The sequence below is a fragment of the Rhipicephalus microplus genome, unplaced genomic scaffold (assembly GCF_043290135.1).
Source record: "Rhipicephalus microplus isolate Deutch F79 unplaced genomic scaffold, USDA_Rmic scaffold_14, whole genome shotgun sequence".
NCBI classification, from domain to species: Eukaryota; Metazoa; Arthropoda; class Arachnida; order Ixodida; family Ixodidae; genus Rhipicephalus; species Rhipicephalus microplus.
Window position 1 is genome coordinate 15,896,862 of NW_027464587.1, and position 18,757 is coordinate 15,915,618.

General features: G+C 45.8%; 2 protein-coding genes across 13 annotated transcripts in view; one reads left to right on the plus strand and one right to left on the minus strand.

The window, feature by feature from the left end:
• Window positions 1-18,757, plus strand: part of LOC119181451 (uncharacterized) — a 607,968-nt gene that overhangs the window by 132,635 nt on the left and 456,576 nt on the right. For all 4 annotated transcript variants that reach the window (XR_012888604.1, XR_012888603.1, XR_012888605.1 and 1 more), the window contains exon 13: window positions 8,014-8,291. Coding sequence is in view for 1 of the 4 variants with exons in the window: in XM_037432704.2 (XP_037288601.2) it covers window positions 8,014-8,291 (278 nt within the window). In the remaining 3 variants the exon portion in view is untranslated. The remainder of the gene's footprint in view (window positions 1-8,013; window positions 8,292-18,757) is intronic.
• The window catches only part of LOC119181453 (uncharacterized), a 159,530-nt gene that overhangs the window by 14,744 nt on the left and 126,029 nt on the right, over window positions 1-18,757 (minus strand). For 8 of the 9 annotated variants that reach the window (XM_075882781.1, XM_075882780.1, XM_037432708.2 and 5 more), the window contains one exon: window positions 3,686-3,771. In XM_075882781.1, coding sequence (XP_075738896.1) covers window positions 3,686-3,771 — 86 coding nt within the window. Of the gene's footprint in view, window positions 1-2,453; window positions 3,248-3,685; window positions 3,772-18,757 lie in introns of those variants that run through there. The other variant, XM_075882783.1, reaches the window with a different exon arrangement.

Genomic DNA, 18,757 nt, shown 5'->3' on the forward strand with positions numbered 1-18,757 from the left:
GATCCAGCTGCTGACTTCACCACCAATATTGGCTCACTTCGAGCCGTCCGCGACGACTGAAGTTTGCACAGACGCCACTGCTCACGGCATCGGCGCCGTCCTCGCTCAACAGCAGGGGGGCCAAACGCGTCTTATTGCGTATGCCAGCCGCCTTCTCTCCACAGCTGAGCGAAACTATTCGATAACGAAGCCCGAGTGTCTTGCGTTGGTCTTGGCTGTAGTGAAATTTCGCCCCTACTTGTATGGCCGGGAGTTTTCAGTTATTACGGACCACCACGCTCTGTGTTGGTTGTCTTCGCTCAAGGACCCAACTGGTTGCCTAGGTCGCTGGGCTCCACGTCTTCAGGAGTATAACTTCGACGTAATTTATAAGTCTGGCAGGTTACACCAAGATGCCGATTGTCTCTCGCGTTATCCGGTGAATCCTGCTAGCCTCGCCATCCATGAGAGCGATTCTTGTGTGCTCGCCATATCCGATTTGCGTGACATCAGCCCAGAGCAGCGCCGGGATGCAACCCTCAGGACGGTCATTGAGCGAGTATCTGCAGGACTTTCCGACCCTTTGCTCCGTCAATATGTCCTCCGCAACGAAATTCTGTACCATCCCAACATGAAGCCTGATGGCCCGGACCTTTTGTTGGTTATCCCCCGACAGCTGCGAGCCACCATTCTTCAACATCTGCATGACGCTCCGACGGCAGGACACCCAGGTTTTTCACGCACCTATCATCGCATGCGGCAACGGTTCTTTTGGCCTGGCCTGTATAAATTTATGCGCCGCTATGTCGCTGCTTGCGAGCACTGCCAGCGTTGCAAACGTCCTACTCTCCGTACGGCTGGCCTGCTCCAACCTATCGACATTCCCCCTCGACTTGCTCGGACCTTTCCCAACGTCCGTGTCAGGCAACAAATGGATCGCTGTCGCAACAGACTATGCGACCAGATATGCTATAACTCATGCCTTGCCAAGTAGCTGCGCTACAGACGTTGCAGACTTTCTACTGAATGACATCATTCTGCGGCATTGGGCTTCACGCCATCTTCTGACGGATCGTGGCCGTTCATTCCTCGCAAAAGTTTTCGACGGAATCCTCTGTAGCTTCTCTACCGAACATCACTTTACCACTGCCTACCATCCCCAGACCAGCGGTCTCACGGAGCGCCTCAACCGAACTCTTACAGACATGTTGTCCATGTACGTGTCTGCTGATCACCGTGACTGGGACGCAATACTCCGCTACGTTACGTTTGTGTACAATTAATGAAAGCATGACACCACCGGCTATTCTTCATTCTTTCTTCTGTACGGCCGCAACCCTGCCTTGTCATTCGACACACTCCTTCCTTCTTATACTACCGAACCAACGATGCATGCTCAGGACGTTTCTTCTTGAGCCCGCGTCGCTCACCAAATCGCGCACACTAGGCTCATTGCTTCTCATGCCTCACAAAACGTCCGCTACGATGACTGGAACTGCGACGTTGACTACCCTGCTGGCTCTCTCGTCCTACTTTGGACGCCGCATCGACGTGGAGGCTTGTGAGAGAAGCTCCTTTCACGATACACCGGGTCCTACAAAGTTCTCTGCAAGGTCACTGACGTCGACTACCTCATCACTCCCGTTGAACCACCTTCATCTTCTGCCACAACTCCTACGGATGTTGTCCATGTGTCGCGACTAAAATGCTACAACACTGCCAGTCATGATTGACTTAGCGGCACCGTGACGACGCTTCGTCCGCCGGGGGTGATATTACGAGGCAGTGGGCATGGCTTCACCCCGTCGTAGACGCATCGATGAAGAAGAAGCGCATTCGGTGCGCGAGATCCTAGCAACCCTTAGGTGTCACATCTATCTGTAAATATCGCAAATACACTCCTTTCTATCTTCCGTGTATTTGTAATCCCCGTAACAATATGACAGAAATATCCTGTTGTAGCCCGCTTTTGTAGTCCAGCAACAGCAGTTTGTGAAGCTGTTTATGAATCGTCTTTTATCATTGGTCAAGCCTACTCCCAGCTGTTGTTGGACTTTGATTGCGAAGCTGGAGCAGTTGACGGGCTCTGCGAGCAAGTGCTCGGATGTTGAGCGATGCCTCCAAATCTGTGACTGGAATACGCTGCTGCCAGATCAAAACAGAAGTCGAAGTTCTATCTTTCAAGTGCTGAGCTAGCCAAGAAACTTTGCTCGTAGCCATTCCCTATGGCTGTCGAATTCAGCTGTTAAATTTCTGCTCGTAAGTGACAGCTTCGGTGTTGCTGCCACTATCTGATAAATCGCTCATGCCGAATCAGAAGCTCCATAAATCAGAGCTGTTGCTACTAGGGTAGCAGAACACCATGCCACACAATCGGCCATGTTGTCTATGTCATCTACCGTTATCGTTATGGGGTCTTGATGTGGGAAGTGCCACCATGCTCTTGGAGTGAACAGAGGCAACAGACGCGGTCGGAACGATCCAAAACAACACACATTTATTTACCTAACTACCTTTAGAGTGATGATATCGATAGCCTAGCTATTATAACATCAATTGGGATCAACATGCTGAAACATCCTTACACAATACTAAACATCACTCAACAACATGACAACAAGGCATTGTTGCTAATGTCTGACTCACCACAAGAACCCTTGGTAGACGGCTCGCGGTGCCATGCACCGGGGTCCCACTGCGGGAGACAACCGTTCGCGCCAAACGCCACTGGCTAAAGAAGCTAGCTTATTTCTCGTGTGCCGCCACCTAGGCTTGCACCAGGCGTCACCTCCGGTGCCAACGTTTTCTAACCATAATGATGATGGCGGCGATAAACTCTCACAAGCACATTGCCTCTTACCGCATGGTAGTTGTGAACCCCAGATGCGGCCTATGCGCGAGGCAAATGTGCCATGAAGCACAACTAACTTTACAGGGGGTATTAGCAGATCCACATCCCCTCAACCTTAATTCAAAAAACAGCAGCATGAAAAAAACACAGCTACACAAGCTCTAACAAAAAATAACAACACATGTCCCTTAAGAATGTCCATGTACCACGACACTGCCGCCGGTCGACAGTGCTACTCTGTCCGGCTCGACGACTTCACCTCTGTACCGGTCCTGCAACAGCAATGTTGCCATCGGCCTGGCCGACACATCTTCTGGTTGCGACCAGCACTCACGAGGGTGCCGAACTGCAGGCAATTGTGCAGGTCCCAGGCATGTATATCACCCGAACTCTCGACTGCATTCCTGGCCAGCGGCGCTGACGATGTGCAGAATACAGCCAGTTGCGGGTTGCATCACTCACGCCATGTGTATTTAAAACACTTGAAAGAACAATGCAGTAGGGCAAAGAGAAGGGAGCTTCAAGCTCCTCGCCCACGTGGTACGATGGCCAGTACTGTTAGTTAATACATCAGCGGGGGCCGAGACGCCCAGATAAAATAAAACAAAGGTCACTTTTTTTAACTCGCGCATTGCAAGATAAAAAAAAGCAGGGAAATCAGAGTGCAACACCTACGCCACAATCCACCTAGTTGTGCCACGTGCGTCAGGTGACTGTGCAGAGCCTAAGGCCTAATGAGTCACTTTACAACAACCGGCATCCACCCATCACCCAGCCTATGCGTAGAAGAGGCAGCCGCAAGGAGACGTCCACTCTGTAAGGTGGCCCTATCGCTCGCCACACACAGCAGCTTACCGAGCAATCGGCGCCCATCGTCCCAGATGGTGTCACGAGGCCCCGGCATTGAGTCGCAAGACAAGACAGCACCGACGTCCGACTCCCTGAGTTCAAAAGAGATAAAAGAAGCTATTTACAGAAAATCGGACCACCCTCGAGGCTTCGCTATTCACTCGCTTCAGGCTTGGCCTACAATCTACGTGCTCTAAGCTTTGCTCACCCCAGGATGCAGACCGCATGGCTTTTTGTCCCAATTCAGCAACGTTCTTCAAAACCAACCACAAACATAACTACTTGCGAGCAGAAAAAATAAAAAGCTCAATGTGCCGACAAGTTCAAACACGTCACAACAACCGATCTCCTCACTCTCAACAAAGCACACTGCCGACGCTAGCAATGAAAGTCCCCCCTAGGCCTACTCTTCCCCGGTTCAAACAAAAGCTTGTACTGAACCGTGAAAACTGGTGTCCGATCCTCCAAGAGCTCCACGTTGGGCAGCCAGGGTTGGGGTCTCGATGTGGGGAGCGCCACCACGCTCTTGGAGTGAACAGACACAGCAGATGCGGTCAGAATGAATGAAAACAACACACATTTATTTAACTACTTTTGGAACGATGATATCAATAGCCAAATTATTATGACATCAATTGGGATCAACATGCTAAAACATCCTTAACATGCTCAAACATCCTTACACAATATTAAACAACACACAACAACATGACAACAAGGCGGTGTCGCTAACACCTGGCTCACCACAAGGGCCCCCGGCAGACGGCATGCAGTGCTGTGCACCGGGGTCCCACTGTGGGAGACAACCGTTCGCGCCAAACGCCGCCAACCAAAGAGACTAGCTTATTTCTCGTGCGCTGCCACCAAGGCTTGCCGCAAGGCATTGCCACTGGCACGAATGTTTTCTAACCATGATGATGATGGTAGCGATAAACTCTCACAAGCACAATGTCCCCTGCCGCACGATAGTTGTGAACCCCAAATGTGGTCTATGCGCTAGACATGTGTGCCATGAGGCGCAAACAACTTTATGGAGGGTGTTAGCACCCCTACATCGTTAAAACTCAAGAATACCCGCAGCACCAGGGAAGTGTTTGATAGAGGTTTCTTGTGTATGTTTGAGTGTTCACAGGTAAAGATGAACTTCACTGTGATTCGAGAGGAGCCACATGCTGAACACTACAAGTTTGAAGAGCAATATGGTGATATGAAAGGAGACTTGGTGCCACATACTGTAAACCGTATGAGCAGACAAACAGCAGGAACAAAAGAATAGAATTTGACAAGAGGGATGCTCAACTTACAACTGATGTTTAGAGCATGGGAGAGCACATGTGCCTTATTACAGCAACATCTGATATCAGTTCTAAGCGAGACCTATCAACTTTTTCCCTTCTGTTCCTGCTGTCTGTCTGCTCATGCAGTTTTACAAGTTTGAAGAGCTTTCATCAAGTTACAGTGGCACACACACTTTCACCAGAAAGTTAGATTGAAATATTTGATGGCACACTGACATGTCTGCATGGCACTGAGCTTTCATCTCAAAATTTTAAGAAAGTTCAGCATTAATTTACTTTCCATTTACCGGACAACACTGCATGAATTGGAAGAGAGTTTCGAGAAAATACTTTATTGTAAGACTACCTTAATTTTTATGTGTAGTGCCCCTTCGGGAGGCCCTGAGCTCTCTTGACATGTGGCTCTCTCAGATGTTTTTGGCATTCTCACATGACCTGCTTCAAGGGCAGGGTTTATGTTTCATGTTCTGTACTGTAACACACTTATATGACTTGGCTTGTGCCAATATTCGAATGACTTCAATATACAAACGAATACTACTTATTCCATTCGCATTGATTTGAGTCGAAATTTTCGAAAATTTAGAAATATTAGAAATGAACACAAAAATGTTATTAGTCCACACGCAATATCTTGTAAAGATGCTTACACTTCAGTCGAGGGGGGCTAAGCCGTGGAAGCACCTGTTCAAATCTACTACAGCTGAATATTGATAATTCGAACTCGAAGGGGCCTGAAAATTCATTCGCATTAAAAGAAGTTCGTAATAATTAAAGCTAGATGAACGGAGAGCTCACCATGCAGTAGCGCATGTGCATTGAGTTAACACACGAAGGGGAAGTTTCAGAAGACTAATATTTTATGGTATTGCGGTTTCGGTTTCAGTTTTGAAACTGGTTGGCTCACCCCTAGAGGACGTTGTACATATGTATATATAGCGATTCCTGTGTATATAAAGAGTTCCTGCTTGGCTACCGGCTGCTGCATACTTCTTGTTGACTGGCTCTTAAGCCCCGTGCCCTGTGTTCTCTGTGCGGCGCGTCCGCTGCACGATACTACACATTTAGCCACAAATCACAGGACATCCGTCATTAATTAAAGGGATCGGTGATGCGCATCTGCAAATGTTTGCCTTGTAGCAAATCAATCAATTTCGCACACAGCTTGCAAAGCATTTGTACTTTGGCTTCAGCATTTTTCTGGCAACAGAAGTTGCGTGTGGCAATGTCCAGCGCCTACTCTCTCCAAAGACGACGACAATGACTGCATCTCTGCTGCTACCCTCAGCCGCGGCGTGGTCAGCACGTGACGAGAAAGGAGGAGCGTCTCCAGGCACAGAGGCCTTTTTTTCTCTCTCTCCCTTTCTTCGTGCGTGGCATTGAAAGGAGAAGGGTCTCTATGTGGCAGGGACGGAAAAGAGGGAAGCGTGGCACAGGCACATCACAGATCGGCATTTGAGAGAAGGCAAACATTCCCCCGCAGCCTTTCCTTTCCTTTCCTTTTTTCCTTCTTCGCGTGCAGCGTTGAGGTGTCGGAGGTGCCGACAAGGAATTGGGTGGTGTGCTGAGAGCATTTTTCAGCATGGTATGTTCAAATTAATCATTGCAAGTGCTTGCGCATTCCAATCACAGGGGGTTTCCATCCATAGGTATACACATAGCTTTGACGGGACCACAGCGTCAGTTATAATTAACAGCAAGTTCGAATTAAGCGTGTTCGAGTTAATGAGATTTGACTGTAGTATAATAATTCGCATGTAATTTTACATAAAAGTAGTTTCACAGAAGCAATGAGGCGCTAAGCCATGAAAGACTTATTCAGGGGAAATTCATGCTGCCGTGAAGTCCCACTTTGAGGTTAAGTGAGCATCTTACGCTCATATGGATTTATCATTCTTTAAGAATAAAGGCTCCTAATACTGGCTTGTATACTCTACGTACAGAAAACTGTAAAATGCAATATACAATAATTTACAGATGATTTCTTGCATTTTAACGAAATTCAAATCCTGCTACTATTCAAAGTTGTTTCAGCTTTGAACCAAAAAGGATGGCTTTTGCACAGGCCCTATTTCAGTTTGAAAAAAAAAAAAAATATTGTGCAGGTGAGTTGGGTCACGAAAAATATACTTATTTTTTTTTATAAGAATTCGATTCTAAATCATTCAACAGAAGTTTCTATTCGCTATGAATTAGCTTCAAACCTAAAATAGCTATTTGCACAAGTCTACATGAACCATAGGGGCAAGAAATAGATGTAAGGAGGGGGATAAAATTTTATTGACACCAGAAATGGGTCAGATGAGGGGGTGGGAAGGGGTCAGAGAAAAACAAAATGATAGGTCTTCGCACTTCGACAATCCCTATGATCCAGAATTGATTTTTCGCTGAGGCTCATTTATTCGTGATACACAACCTAAGGAAATTAACAGGTGAAGAAAGCCAAGGTGGGCATAATGGACATTATATGTCGTTTTTAACTGTAGTGTAGTAAATATGAGAAGAACAGAAATGAATAAAAACAGACAAAAAGACAACTTGCCATCATTGGGCACTGATTGCTTTTTCAAAAAAAAAAAGATTTTCTTCAGAATGGTGGCACACGTGATTTCATGGCGCGTTATAACGATGATTACTCTGTTGTTAGGTGAATTCTGTTTTCTTTGATTTGTCTTTTCTCTTTTTGTTAGATACTGCTCAAGTATATATTGCATGGTTCCAGCAAATAAATCTTGTTGTAAGTTAGTGCCTCTGTCTGTCTCCTTCTTTTCTTGTCCCTCGATATTGGTGCTGTTTTTTATGTGAATTCACAACCTTTCCATTTTACATCAACTGTTCAAGCACTGGAGCTACACAGTGGTCATTCTTCCATCCGCTTTACTGCGTATTCATGCGAGTGTAAATCTGGAAATGTTAGTCAGTCATTCTCATGACAGCGAGTGCAGAACACTATTGCAGTTGTTGGACCCAGTATGCACACATACCTTGCCTGCACTTGCTGTATACCACCCATTTTTGAGGATTGTGTACTCGCAGGCAATGCACGATTTCTGGCCAACGTATGAAACCTTGTCATCTGCAAGAAACCTGCTCGGTGACCGAACGAGACCTTGGGAGCTGCGCATAGCAGTGTACAAGTTTCTGACCAAGGAACCGGACCGCTGGAAGTTTGGCAAAGCGGTTGGCAGTGCCCTGGATGGCGAGCCCCGACACTCGGAGTTGATGGACTACGTTGTGTCCGACTTTCTTGACTCGCTTCCTGAAGAAATCAAGGTGGCTTTGGAAGAAGGGAAGTTTGACAGCGACAGCGTCATGTAAGTCTTGAAATGCTTAGCTGTGACCAATAGTCAGAAATTTTACACCTTAACAGCTATAACAATGGGCAGGCATGTTGTTTATTGAAAGTGTTTCATTCCTGTCTTGGCTCTGTCAATTTTCACATGGTCTCACCATCTAGCTCAATTTTGAACAACTTGAGGCTGGCCCAGTTCGTGCTTTTCAATTGTTGCACCAACGGTTGTCCTAATACATTAACGATTAAACTGAACAAACCAATAGGACCCTTATCAACATCATGTTGACTCTAGACACAAAATGTGGGACGTGGTCTTGTCATGTTTCTGCGCATGTCACAAGTCCCTGTACATTGCTACAGAAAGGCAGGAAGAGGAAGATGGAAGCCTGCGATGAGCAAGTGTGCTGGAGCTGATGTGTCCACTTGTTGCAATGTGGGCTGCAGCACATTCCCCGTGTTTACGAATTTCGCATATGTATCGCTACGTCTTTTTATGAAGAAATGAGTTGAAAGTCTACGAAGCATGTCATCGTACCTCTTTCTGTCCTCGTCTTTTGTGTAAGGTTAAAATGTCCACAAACAATGGCTCAATTCTATTCGTTGCTCGCCTCTTTTTGTTTAATTGAATCCACTTTCTTCTTTTATCAAATGAAGGTTTATTATATTGTTACAATGGGCAGTCATGTGGTGCTACGGTAATGCAGCCAATTTTTGTTCATTGTAGTACATTGGTTACCCTGGCCTCTGTTTCATGCTAGTAGTGTCACATGAGCAAATTGCTTCACCGTTGCCATTATCACTTAGAGGCCATGCTGCTAAACAGCAAAAAAAATGTGTCATTTGAAACTGATGATGGTGTCTATATTTCATTTCATTTCATTTTGTTTCAGTTTTATTGAGCATTTTCTTCACAGAGTTGGGGAAAGAAAACACAAGGATAAGAGCAAAAAGCTGCTATGTTAGCAGCTTGACGAGGTTCCTACCCCTTTTCACTTGGCATTACAAACCTGCAGAGCACAAACATGAAAAAACAATTTGACGTCGGTTTTCAAAAACTTCAAGAAATTAGGAAATAAAAAGAAAAGGAATCAAAATTACATCAGTTTCAGGTTCACATAAAATAGGCAAATCACAAAGAGAGAAAAACAACAAATAAAACAAGAAAACAGTGTACGGTCAATCATAAAACAATGCACACGTTGCTAAACGGCTAACAAAGTATTACAAAATGATTATAAGATGTTTACAACACTGGGTATGCAAAAAGCACAAGTTTTAATGTACAAGGGAAACACTGACGAGTGAAATGTTACATGTTTTACTCGTAAAAAAAACAACAAAAAAAATGACAAAGAAAGCAAACATCATAAGATGCCATATTATACACGAGCACTATTATAGGGTGTTTCTTTTACATATAGCATTTTAGCCGGACAATAGGAAGAAGCTAAACTACATGCCGCCATTCTGGATGAGAAGCTTCTTGAGTTGTTTTTCATGTATATTAAAGATGTCGATGTTTTTATTTTCAAACATGTTAAAACAAGCAGGAATACAGTGTTCAAGTCTTCTCAAGCTGTGATTAGTTTGCGAATAAGGAACGAACCAGGAAGGCCTTTTCCGAATGTCATAATGGGATTTTGTAGTTTTTCTGAGGTTACGCAGTTTAAGAAAACAAGCGTTGTTTGATAGCAAGCTTTGTTTGTATTTCATAATAAGGTTAAAGCTGTGTATGTGATCGATCGGTAAAATGTTATATTCTCTGAATAAATCACTTGTATGTGCGTCGTATGGTACGTTTGCAATATTAAGAATTGCTTTTTTCTGCAGTAAAAATATTTAATTTCCGATTTTCTTTAGATGTATCTGCCCGCACTAGACTACAATAGTTAATGTGAGATGAAAACAACGTATTATATAGTAAAAGTTTAATGTTTGCTGGAAGCATCTGTCAAAGTTTAGAGAGTGTACCACACGTCCTAGCTATATTTCTAGTTACCTTATTGACGTGTTTGTCCCATTTAAGATTTTTATTACAAATTACTCCTAATGATGAAACTTCTTTGACAAGCTCAATTTTTTCGGGCCCTAGGTGTATATCCGAACCACGACACACAGCCTTCTGAACCGGTGCGAATATTACAACTTTGGATTTTTTTGTGTTGATCAATAAATAATTTACAGTACTTCATATGAAGATGTCATTAAGAATGTTGTTGGCTGTGTCTGCAAGCTTACCTAAATCATTACCATGAAAAAATATACAAGTGTCATCTGCATAATATATAAAGTCCACATATTTGTTGACACTTGTTATGTCGTTTATATAAATATTAAACAGTCGGGGCCCTAATATGCTGCCCTGAGGTACATCTGACGTTCTGGTTAGTAGGGAGGATTGGCTGTCATTTATAACTACAGATTGCTTTCTTTGTGATAAATACGATTTCAGAAAGTCAAGTGGGGTTCCTCGAAAACCTAATGACGCAATTTCGCATAGAGTATTTCGTGGTTAATTCTGTCGAATGCTTTGGAATAGTCAATAAAAACACCCAGTGTTAACAGTTTCTTTTCAAATGAGTTAAGTGTGGGTTCTTTTTTATGTGAGGAGAGCCAGTTTCGTGGACATGCCCCGTCGGAAGTTGAATTGATGCGGTGATGCGGTGATAATATAGAGTACTTCTCACAAAAAGACATAACACATTGTTATACAATTTTCTCTAGCCCTTTAGATATAACAGGAAGTAGGGAGATCGGACGATGATTAGAAAAGATGTTTCGGTCACCAGATTTGTATACGACACTCTCTCTCGCATGCTTCATTCTTTCTGGAAAAACTCCCGTAGATAAGCAGGTATTAATTAGATGGGTAAGAACATGTAACAAAAGATCAAGTGCTGCTTTAATAGGCTTAATTTGTAGGTCATCTATGTCCCGAGCAGTAGTGTTCTTTAGGGACATAAATACAGACAATACTTCTTCAGGAGTTGTGTTTAAATAATATGCAGTGCTCATGTCTGGCACACCTAGAAAGTTCCTGTAATCGCTATTACATGCACGAGAAGGGTTTGATAAATCGGAGGACAGCAGCGTTGTGAAGTACACATTAAATTTATTAGCAAGTTCTTCACCTTTTACTATCTTGTTATCTATGTTTGACTCAAGTGCCTTGTCTCGAGAGCAATGACTATTTAGGAGATTATTTATTTCTCGCCAAAGCACATCGCCACGAGTGCTAACCCTGTTGAAGAGAGCTTCATAGTACGCATCCTTAGTTTTTCTCAGGTGCTTCGTTACAAAATTTCTATACCGCTTGAATTCCGAAAGATTGTTATGGTGTCTTGTTTTCACGAATTTCACGTAAAGTAGTTTTTTTTTCTTAATCATTTCCAGACATTCTCGCATCATCCATTGTTTCTGACATTTCTTGAGGGTTTTGATCATTTTATATTTAAAGCACTTATGGTAAGTTTTTATTAACAGGCACATGAATATTTCATATGCCTCATTAGCGTTAACTGATTTATAGACAGGATCTCAACTAATCTGGGTGATTTCACGCCTAAAACTGTCTTATGTTTTGCTACTAATTTCCTGTATTTTGTATGATTCTGGAGTTGATACTTTTGCACGATTAAGATACTCGTTGGTATTTTCAAACATGTATATAGGGTAGTGATCACTAATATCGGCAATAACAGTTCCAGGTACGGTTGAATCATTTATGTCATTTGTAATAAGTAAGTCGATAAGGCTTTCAGTACCTGAAGTGACACGTGTAGGTTCAGTAATAATATTAGCACACCCAAAATAATCAAGCAGTAGTTTGAAGTTACCAGATGTTTCAGTTTGCTGTCGAAGGTTAATGTTGCAGTCACCCCCTATGATAATGTGCAACTTGTTAGAGCACACATACGGCCCTGCCGCGGTGGTCTAGTGGCTAAGGCTGCTGACCCGCAGGTCGCGGGTTCAAATCCCGGCTGCGACGGCTGCATTTTTGATGGAGGCGGAAATGTTGTAGGCCCGTGTGCTTAGATTTGGGTGCACGTTAAAGAAACCCAGGTGGTCAAAATTTCCGGAGCCCTCCACTACAGCATCTCTCATAATCATATGGTGGTTTTGGGACGTTCAACCCCACACATTAATTAATTAATTAGAGCATGGGTACGTAAGCAGATTTTTAAGAAATCGAAAAAACGCTTCTGTTTTTCCGTCAGGTGGACGATAAACTACCACATATACATACTTGTGACATGCTAGCGATAATGCTTCATAGTCTGGTGTAATTGCTTAAAAGTCTTAGAGAAAGCTGCAAACTAAATGGTCATTAATTAGTTGCAACACACCTCCCCCTCGACGAGAGAGCCTGTTTAGAAAGAACGATTTATACGTTGGCAAGCATAGTACCTCGTCATTGCACATGTACCAGGTATCAGAAATTCAATTCAATTCAATTCAATTTTATTTCATCCCAAGGATGAGGGCAGGCTCAGGAGAAAAGTGACTTTTTGTCACTTGATGAGAACCCGAGCCTCCCTAATACATGGCAAGCAACGTGGGCATGGGTGAAGATACATAGGCCATGAACATATAGGCAATGAACATAGGCCATGAGATGTTTGGCGCAGTACAAGTCGGAAGATGCACGTACAGTAATGCTATGTACAGAGACTAATTTGCCTAAGTAGTTTCTTTCGGCACAAATTCCGAAGTACAATGCAAAATATGACAGAATACAAGATACTATATATATGACAACAATGCTATGTATAGAAATTGCGCGTACACACATACACATAAATATACACACATATATGTAGTAAAATAAAGGTGTTATACGTCGAAAAAGGTTCAGACGCATCTTGGCAAAATGTGCTTTATCAGGCAGGTCTGGCTAATGGCGAGCGGCGTGCGCGAGCTACTACTACAGCCACCGATCATCATCGTCTTCTTCATTGCCAGCAGAGCGTCCCTTATTCAGATTCATTAATTCATTACAATTACTCCCCGCGAAATGAGGAGCCATTCTGGCGACCTATGGACAAGTAAACACGGGAGGGTCGTAGCAGGGCTTAAGTCTCGAGACGTGGACAATTTCCTGGCTACGACGACGTTGATCAGAAGATGGTTCCAGTGGCTCAATGAGGTAATTCACTGGTGACGTTTTTTGTAGCACACGATATGGGCCGTGATACTTGGGGACCAACTTGGTAGAAAGGCCAGGTGTAGCAGAAGGGACATGCAGCCAGACGAGCGAACCTGGATCGTAGGAAGTAGTGTTATTTGATGCGTCATGGTGGTGCTTTTGGCGTCCTTGGTCTTGGGTTGTGAATGATCTTGCCAGTTGGCGGCATTCTTCAGCGTATGTAGCGGCTTGAGACAAAGTCGTGGACTCTGAGGAGTCAGGTTTGTACGAAAGAGTGGTGTCCATAGTGCAAGAAGGTTCGCGTCCGTAAAGGAGGAAAAAAGGAGAGAACCCAGTAGTGCTTTGAATGGCGGTATTATAGGCGAACGTGATAAACGGGAGCACTCGGTCCCAATTGGAGTGGTCTGACGAGATATACATAGACAGCATGTCACCAAGGGTGCGGTTGAAGCGCTCTGTCATTCCATTGGTCTGGGGATGATAGGCGCTTGTAGTGCGGTGAACGACGTGGCACTCACGCAGCAATGCTGTGATGACGTCTGACAAGAATACGCGACCACGATCGCTCAGTAACTCCCGAGGTGCTCCATGACGTAATACGATGTTGTGATGTACGGAAGTCGCAACGTCTTTTGCTGTAGATGAGGGAAGGGATGAAATTTCGGCATACCGCGTGAGATGGTCGACGGCAACTATGATCCAGCGGTTACCGTCAGCAGTGTCGGGAAGGGGACCATAGATATCGATGCCGACGCGGTCGAATGGTCGGGATGGGCATGGTAAGGGTAACAAGGTACCGCTGGCGTGATAAGGGGGAGTTTTTCGTCTCTGGCACGTCGAGCAGGCCCGATCGTATTGTCGTATAAAACTGTACATGCCATGCCAGTAATATCGGAGACGTATGCGAGAATAAGTCTTCAGGAAATCTGCGTGGCCACATTGGGGGTCGTCATGAAACGTGGAACAAATTTCGGATTGCAGATGACGTGGAATCACGAGTAGCCACTGACGTCCACCGGGTGCCTAGTTGCGTCGGTACAGCACGTCATCGCGAGTGGCGAAGTGCTCGACTTGCCGACGTAACGTGCGAGAAGGGGGGGAAGCCGTCCGCCCAGCCAGGATGTCTAGAATCGAAGCAACCCAAGGGTCCTTGCGTTGCTGAGATGGCATGTCGGCGATGGTGACGGCAGTGGCATCACAGGTTTGACTTTCGCAGCAGTCCGAGTCAGGGGGTAGGGGCGAACGGGATAGGGTGTCCGCGTCCGAATGTTTCCGGCCGGAGCGATAGACCACGCGAATATTATATTCGTAATGCCCATCGGGCGAGGCGACCGCTTGGATCCTTCAGTGACGACAACCAGCAGAGGGCGTGGTGGTCAGTCACGACGTCAAAAGGGCGCCTGTACAAGTGAGGTCGAAATTTCTCTATCGCCGAAATAATGGCTAGGCATTCCTTTTTAGTTATGGAATAGTTGATTTCGGCTTTGCTAAGAGTTCGGCTTGTGTAGGCAACCACGTACTCTTGGAAGCCGTCTTTCTTCTGTGCAAGAATAGCGCCTAGCCCGACACCGCTAGCTTCGATGTGGATCTCTGTGGGTGCCGATGGGTCGTAGTGTCGCAGAATAGGCGGCGACGCGAGGAGGCGGCACAGTTCATTGAAGAATTGTCACAGGTGGCAGACCAGGCTGAAAGGTCTCTAGAGCCGGCGAGGAGCTTGGTCGAAGGAGCGATGATCGTCGCGAAATTGCGGACGAAGCGCCGGAAGTAAGAGCACAGGCCTATGAAGCTTCGGAGCTCTTTCATGGTGGTCGGTTTGGGAAACGCTGAAACAGCTGTAAGTTTGGCAGGGTCAGGAAGAATGCCGTCTTTTGAAGCCACGTTGCCAAGGATCGTAAGCTTTCGAGCCGCGAAATGGCACTTCTTTAGATTCAGTTGCAGCCCTGCGGCAGAAATACACGCGAGGACTTTCTCGAGGCGGGTTAAATGGGTTGCGAAATCAGTTGAAAAGACGACAATGTCGTCTAAATAACTAAGGCAAACGTTCCATTTGAGGTCTCGAAGGATAGAGTCCATCATTCGCTCGAAAGTAGCTGGCGCGTTGCAGAGGCTGAAGGGCATGACTATGAATTCGTAAAGCCCGTCGGGCGTGATGAAAGCTGTTTTCTCGTGATCGGCCTCTGCCATGGGTACCTGCCAGTATCCAGAGCGCAGATCTAAAGAAGAGAAAAATTCGGCTCCCTGTAGGCAGTCCAAGGCATCATTAATGCGTGGCAGCGGGTAGACATCCTTGCGCGTGATTTTGTTGAGACGTCGGTAGTCCACACAAAACCTGATGGATCCGTCCTTCTTTTTCACCAACACAACTGGAGAGGCCCAGGGACTGCTTGACGGTTCGATTATGCCACTTGTCAGAATGTCGTCATCCATTGATTGTCGTCAACCATTGAACGCTGTGCTGGCACGGCGTTCGGTAGTTGACACGCGATATGGACGCTGCCGTAATGGCGTCTCTTGACCGGTATTTATACGGTGAACAACAGATGACGCTCGACCTAAGGAAGGCTAATTGTGGTCAAACGAGGCTCGAAAACGCTGTAGGAGCTTGATCAGCTGTTCCTGCTGCCCAGGCGTGAGCTTGCAATCAATGGACTTGCGGAATACATCCATAGGTTCATTAGCGTCAGTTGCAGGTGTAATGGCACAAGTCGGTAAAAATGGCTTGTCTGGATAAATCGGGTCTTCGAAAATACAATTTAAGGCCTCGAGGCTTCCCAGACACTCGCCGCGTAGCAGGATGTACGGGAAAGCAGAAATGTTGCACGCATAAAGTACCGCCGAATCATTGGAAAAGTTGATGATGACAAACGGGAGGACGATGGTTCGGTGTTGCACACTAGCTATAGTTGGTTGGAACAGGAGTGTCGAGTTAGTGGCAGCAGGGAAAAATACAGGCACTAGGACGGCGGACAACGGCGCGATGCGGACGTCAGCTGCGGCAAACACTTTCGAGGGACTGTGGTGTTCGATATCAAGGCACGGATTCGTCAACGTGAGTTCAGTACGAGCGCAGTCGACGAGGGCCTGATGGGTAGAAAGGAAATCCCATTCTAGTATGATGTCGTAAGATGAACGTGCAAAGTTGACGGCGTACCAAACATCTTGAATAAGAACGCTTGCTGTGCACTGAGCTGTCGGCGCGATGAAATGGGAGGTGGCTGTACGCAGAGCAAGATTCGTAAGCAGCGTTGTAACTTTTCTCAAATCGCGACATAGTTTTTCACTAAAACAGAAACGACGGCGCCTGTGTCGACAAGTGCACGTACAGCAACACCTTCTACTAGCACATCAATTTCGTTGGTCGGACAAAAAGGAGGTCTTAGAAAGTTCGACGACGACGCAGTTCTTGCCTCCGGAACTGCGGCTGTCAGTTTTCCTCTCGAGCGGGGCTCGTGCGCCGAAGCATCGGGGAGACAGATCGGCGACGGGGTGGTAATGACCAGCGAGAATCGACAGGGCGTCGTGGGGACAATGAGTCGGTGATAGGAGAAGATGGTCGCTGGGGATTCTGGGCAGCCTGGTAATTTGCAGAATTTCCATGGTGTGGAGGCTGGAAGTTGTGATGGCAACAGTAGCGTGCTATATGTCCCACGAAACCGCATGCGAAACAGATGGGTCGATTATCCAAGGTGTGCCATGGGTTAACGACACAAGGTGCAGGGGGCGAAACGGGATGGGGTGCCGTGTAAGTAGGCAGCGTCGTAGGATAGGAGGACCCGGTGCCCCGGTATGCACCAGAGACAGGTGGGGCTGGGGGTCTAGCAACGACGGCAGCGTAGGTCAACGGCGTAGGGACAGATGGCGATGGAGGCAGTGCCTGCGTGACCTGTGTCTCAATGAACTGGCGTAGACGTGGGTCCAACGAGGTCACTGGCGCGGATGCTTCGGCCACAAGAGAAAGCTGACATGCAACTTCTTCACGAATGAATTGTTTGATGTGGGGCAGTAAGACGGTGTGATCAGCAGCGACGTCGTGCAAGAGGGCGGGAACTTCAGCCGTATCTTCAGCGGCCCTGCGCGTCGAGACGCGCTGCTTACGCAACTCGTCGTACTCCTGACAGAGCTGGACAACATCGGTGACGGTCTGTGGATTTCTAGCGACGAGCATCTGGAAGGTATCGTCGTCAACTTCTTTGATGATGTGCTTGATTTTGTCGCGTTTGGTTAGAGATTCATCGACGCGCTTGCAAAGAGACAAGACATCTTCAATATAACTTGTAACGGTCTCGTTCTTGTGCTGGACTCGACTACGAAGACGCTGTTCAGCGCGAAGGCGTCGCACGGCGGGACGACCGAAGACCGCGGCAATGGTGGTCTTGAAGGTGGACCAGTTGGTGGTTTCGCCTTCATGGTTCTTGAACCAGAGGCTGGCCACATCAGCGAGGTAAAAACGCACGTTTGTGAGCTGGTCGCAGGCGTTCCACTTGTTGAAAGCGCTTACGATTTCGTACTCGACGAGCCAGTCCTCGACGTCTTGTTCGTCGTTGCCGCGAAAAATTGGTGTGTCGCGTTGCCGAGGCACGCCAGTACAGTAGACTGTCGTTGGTAAGGCAGCTTGAGAAGGGCCAGGAGCAGTCATGGTGAATGGTGAGGGTAGCATCCGATTGCTAAGTTCCAGGTTGATGGGAACCCCGGCTCCTCCACCACTAAAAAATAGAGGTGTTATACGTCGAAAAAGGTTCAGACGCAGCTTGGCAAAATGTGCTTTATCAGGCAGGTCTGGGTAATGGCGAGCGGCGTGCGCGAGCTACTACTACAGCCACCGATCATCATCGTCTTCTTCATTGCCAGCAGAGCGTCCCTTATTCAGATTCAGTAATTCATTACAGTAGATACATATACACACACATATATATACATATATATGTGTATATATATATACACACACACATATATATATATATATATATATATATATATATATATATATATATATATATATATATATATATATATATATATATATATATATATATAGACAGTTCCATGAATGCCTGGACCACCATTTTCTCGATTTTCACGATAAAAGCACTTCCCTAATGTCACGTGCACTGCATTTCTCAAGGATTATTTTTGCCTCCAGTAATTTATTTAATAACAAAGGAACACTAAAACACAACATTTGTCGCCCAAAATTTGTTCTACAGTATGGAAGGTTCCAATGTTGTTGGTGACGAGTAGGGTACGGATTAGCATGCGTTTCCAGTACAAAAATACCTAAAAAAGCACGATTGTTATGAAAAAGAGATTGCTTATATCTTATTGCTATAGAATACTCGTAA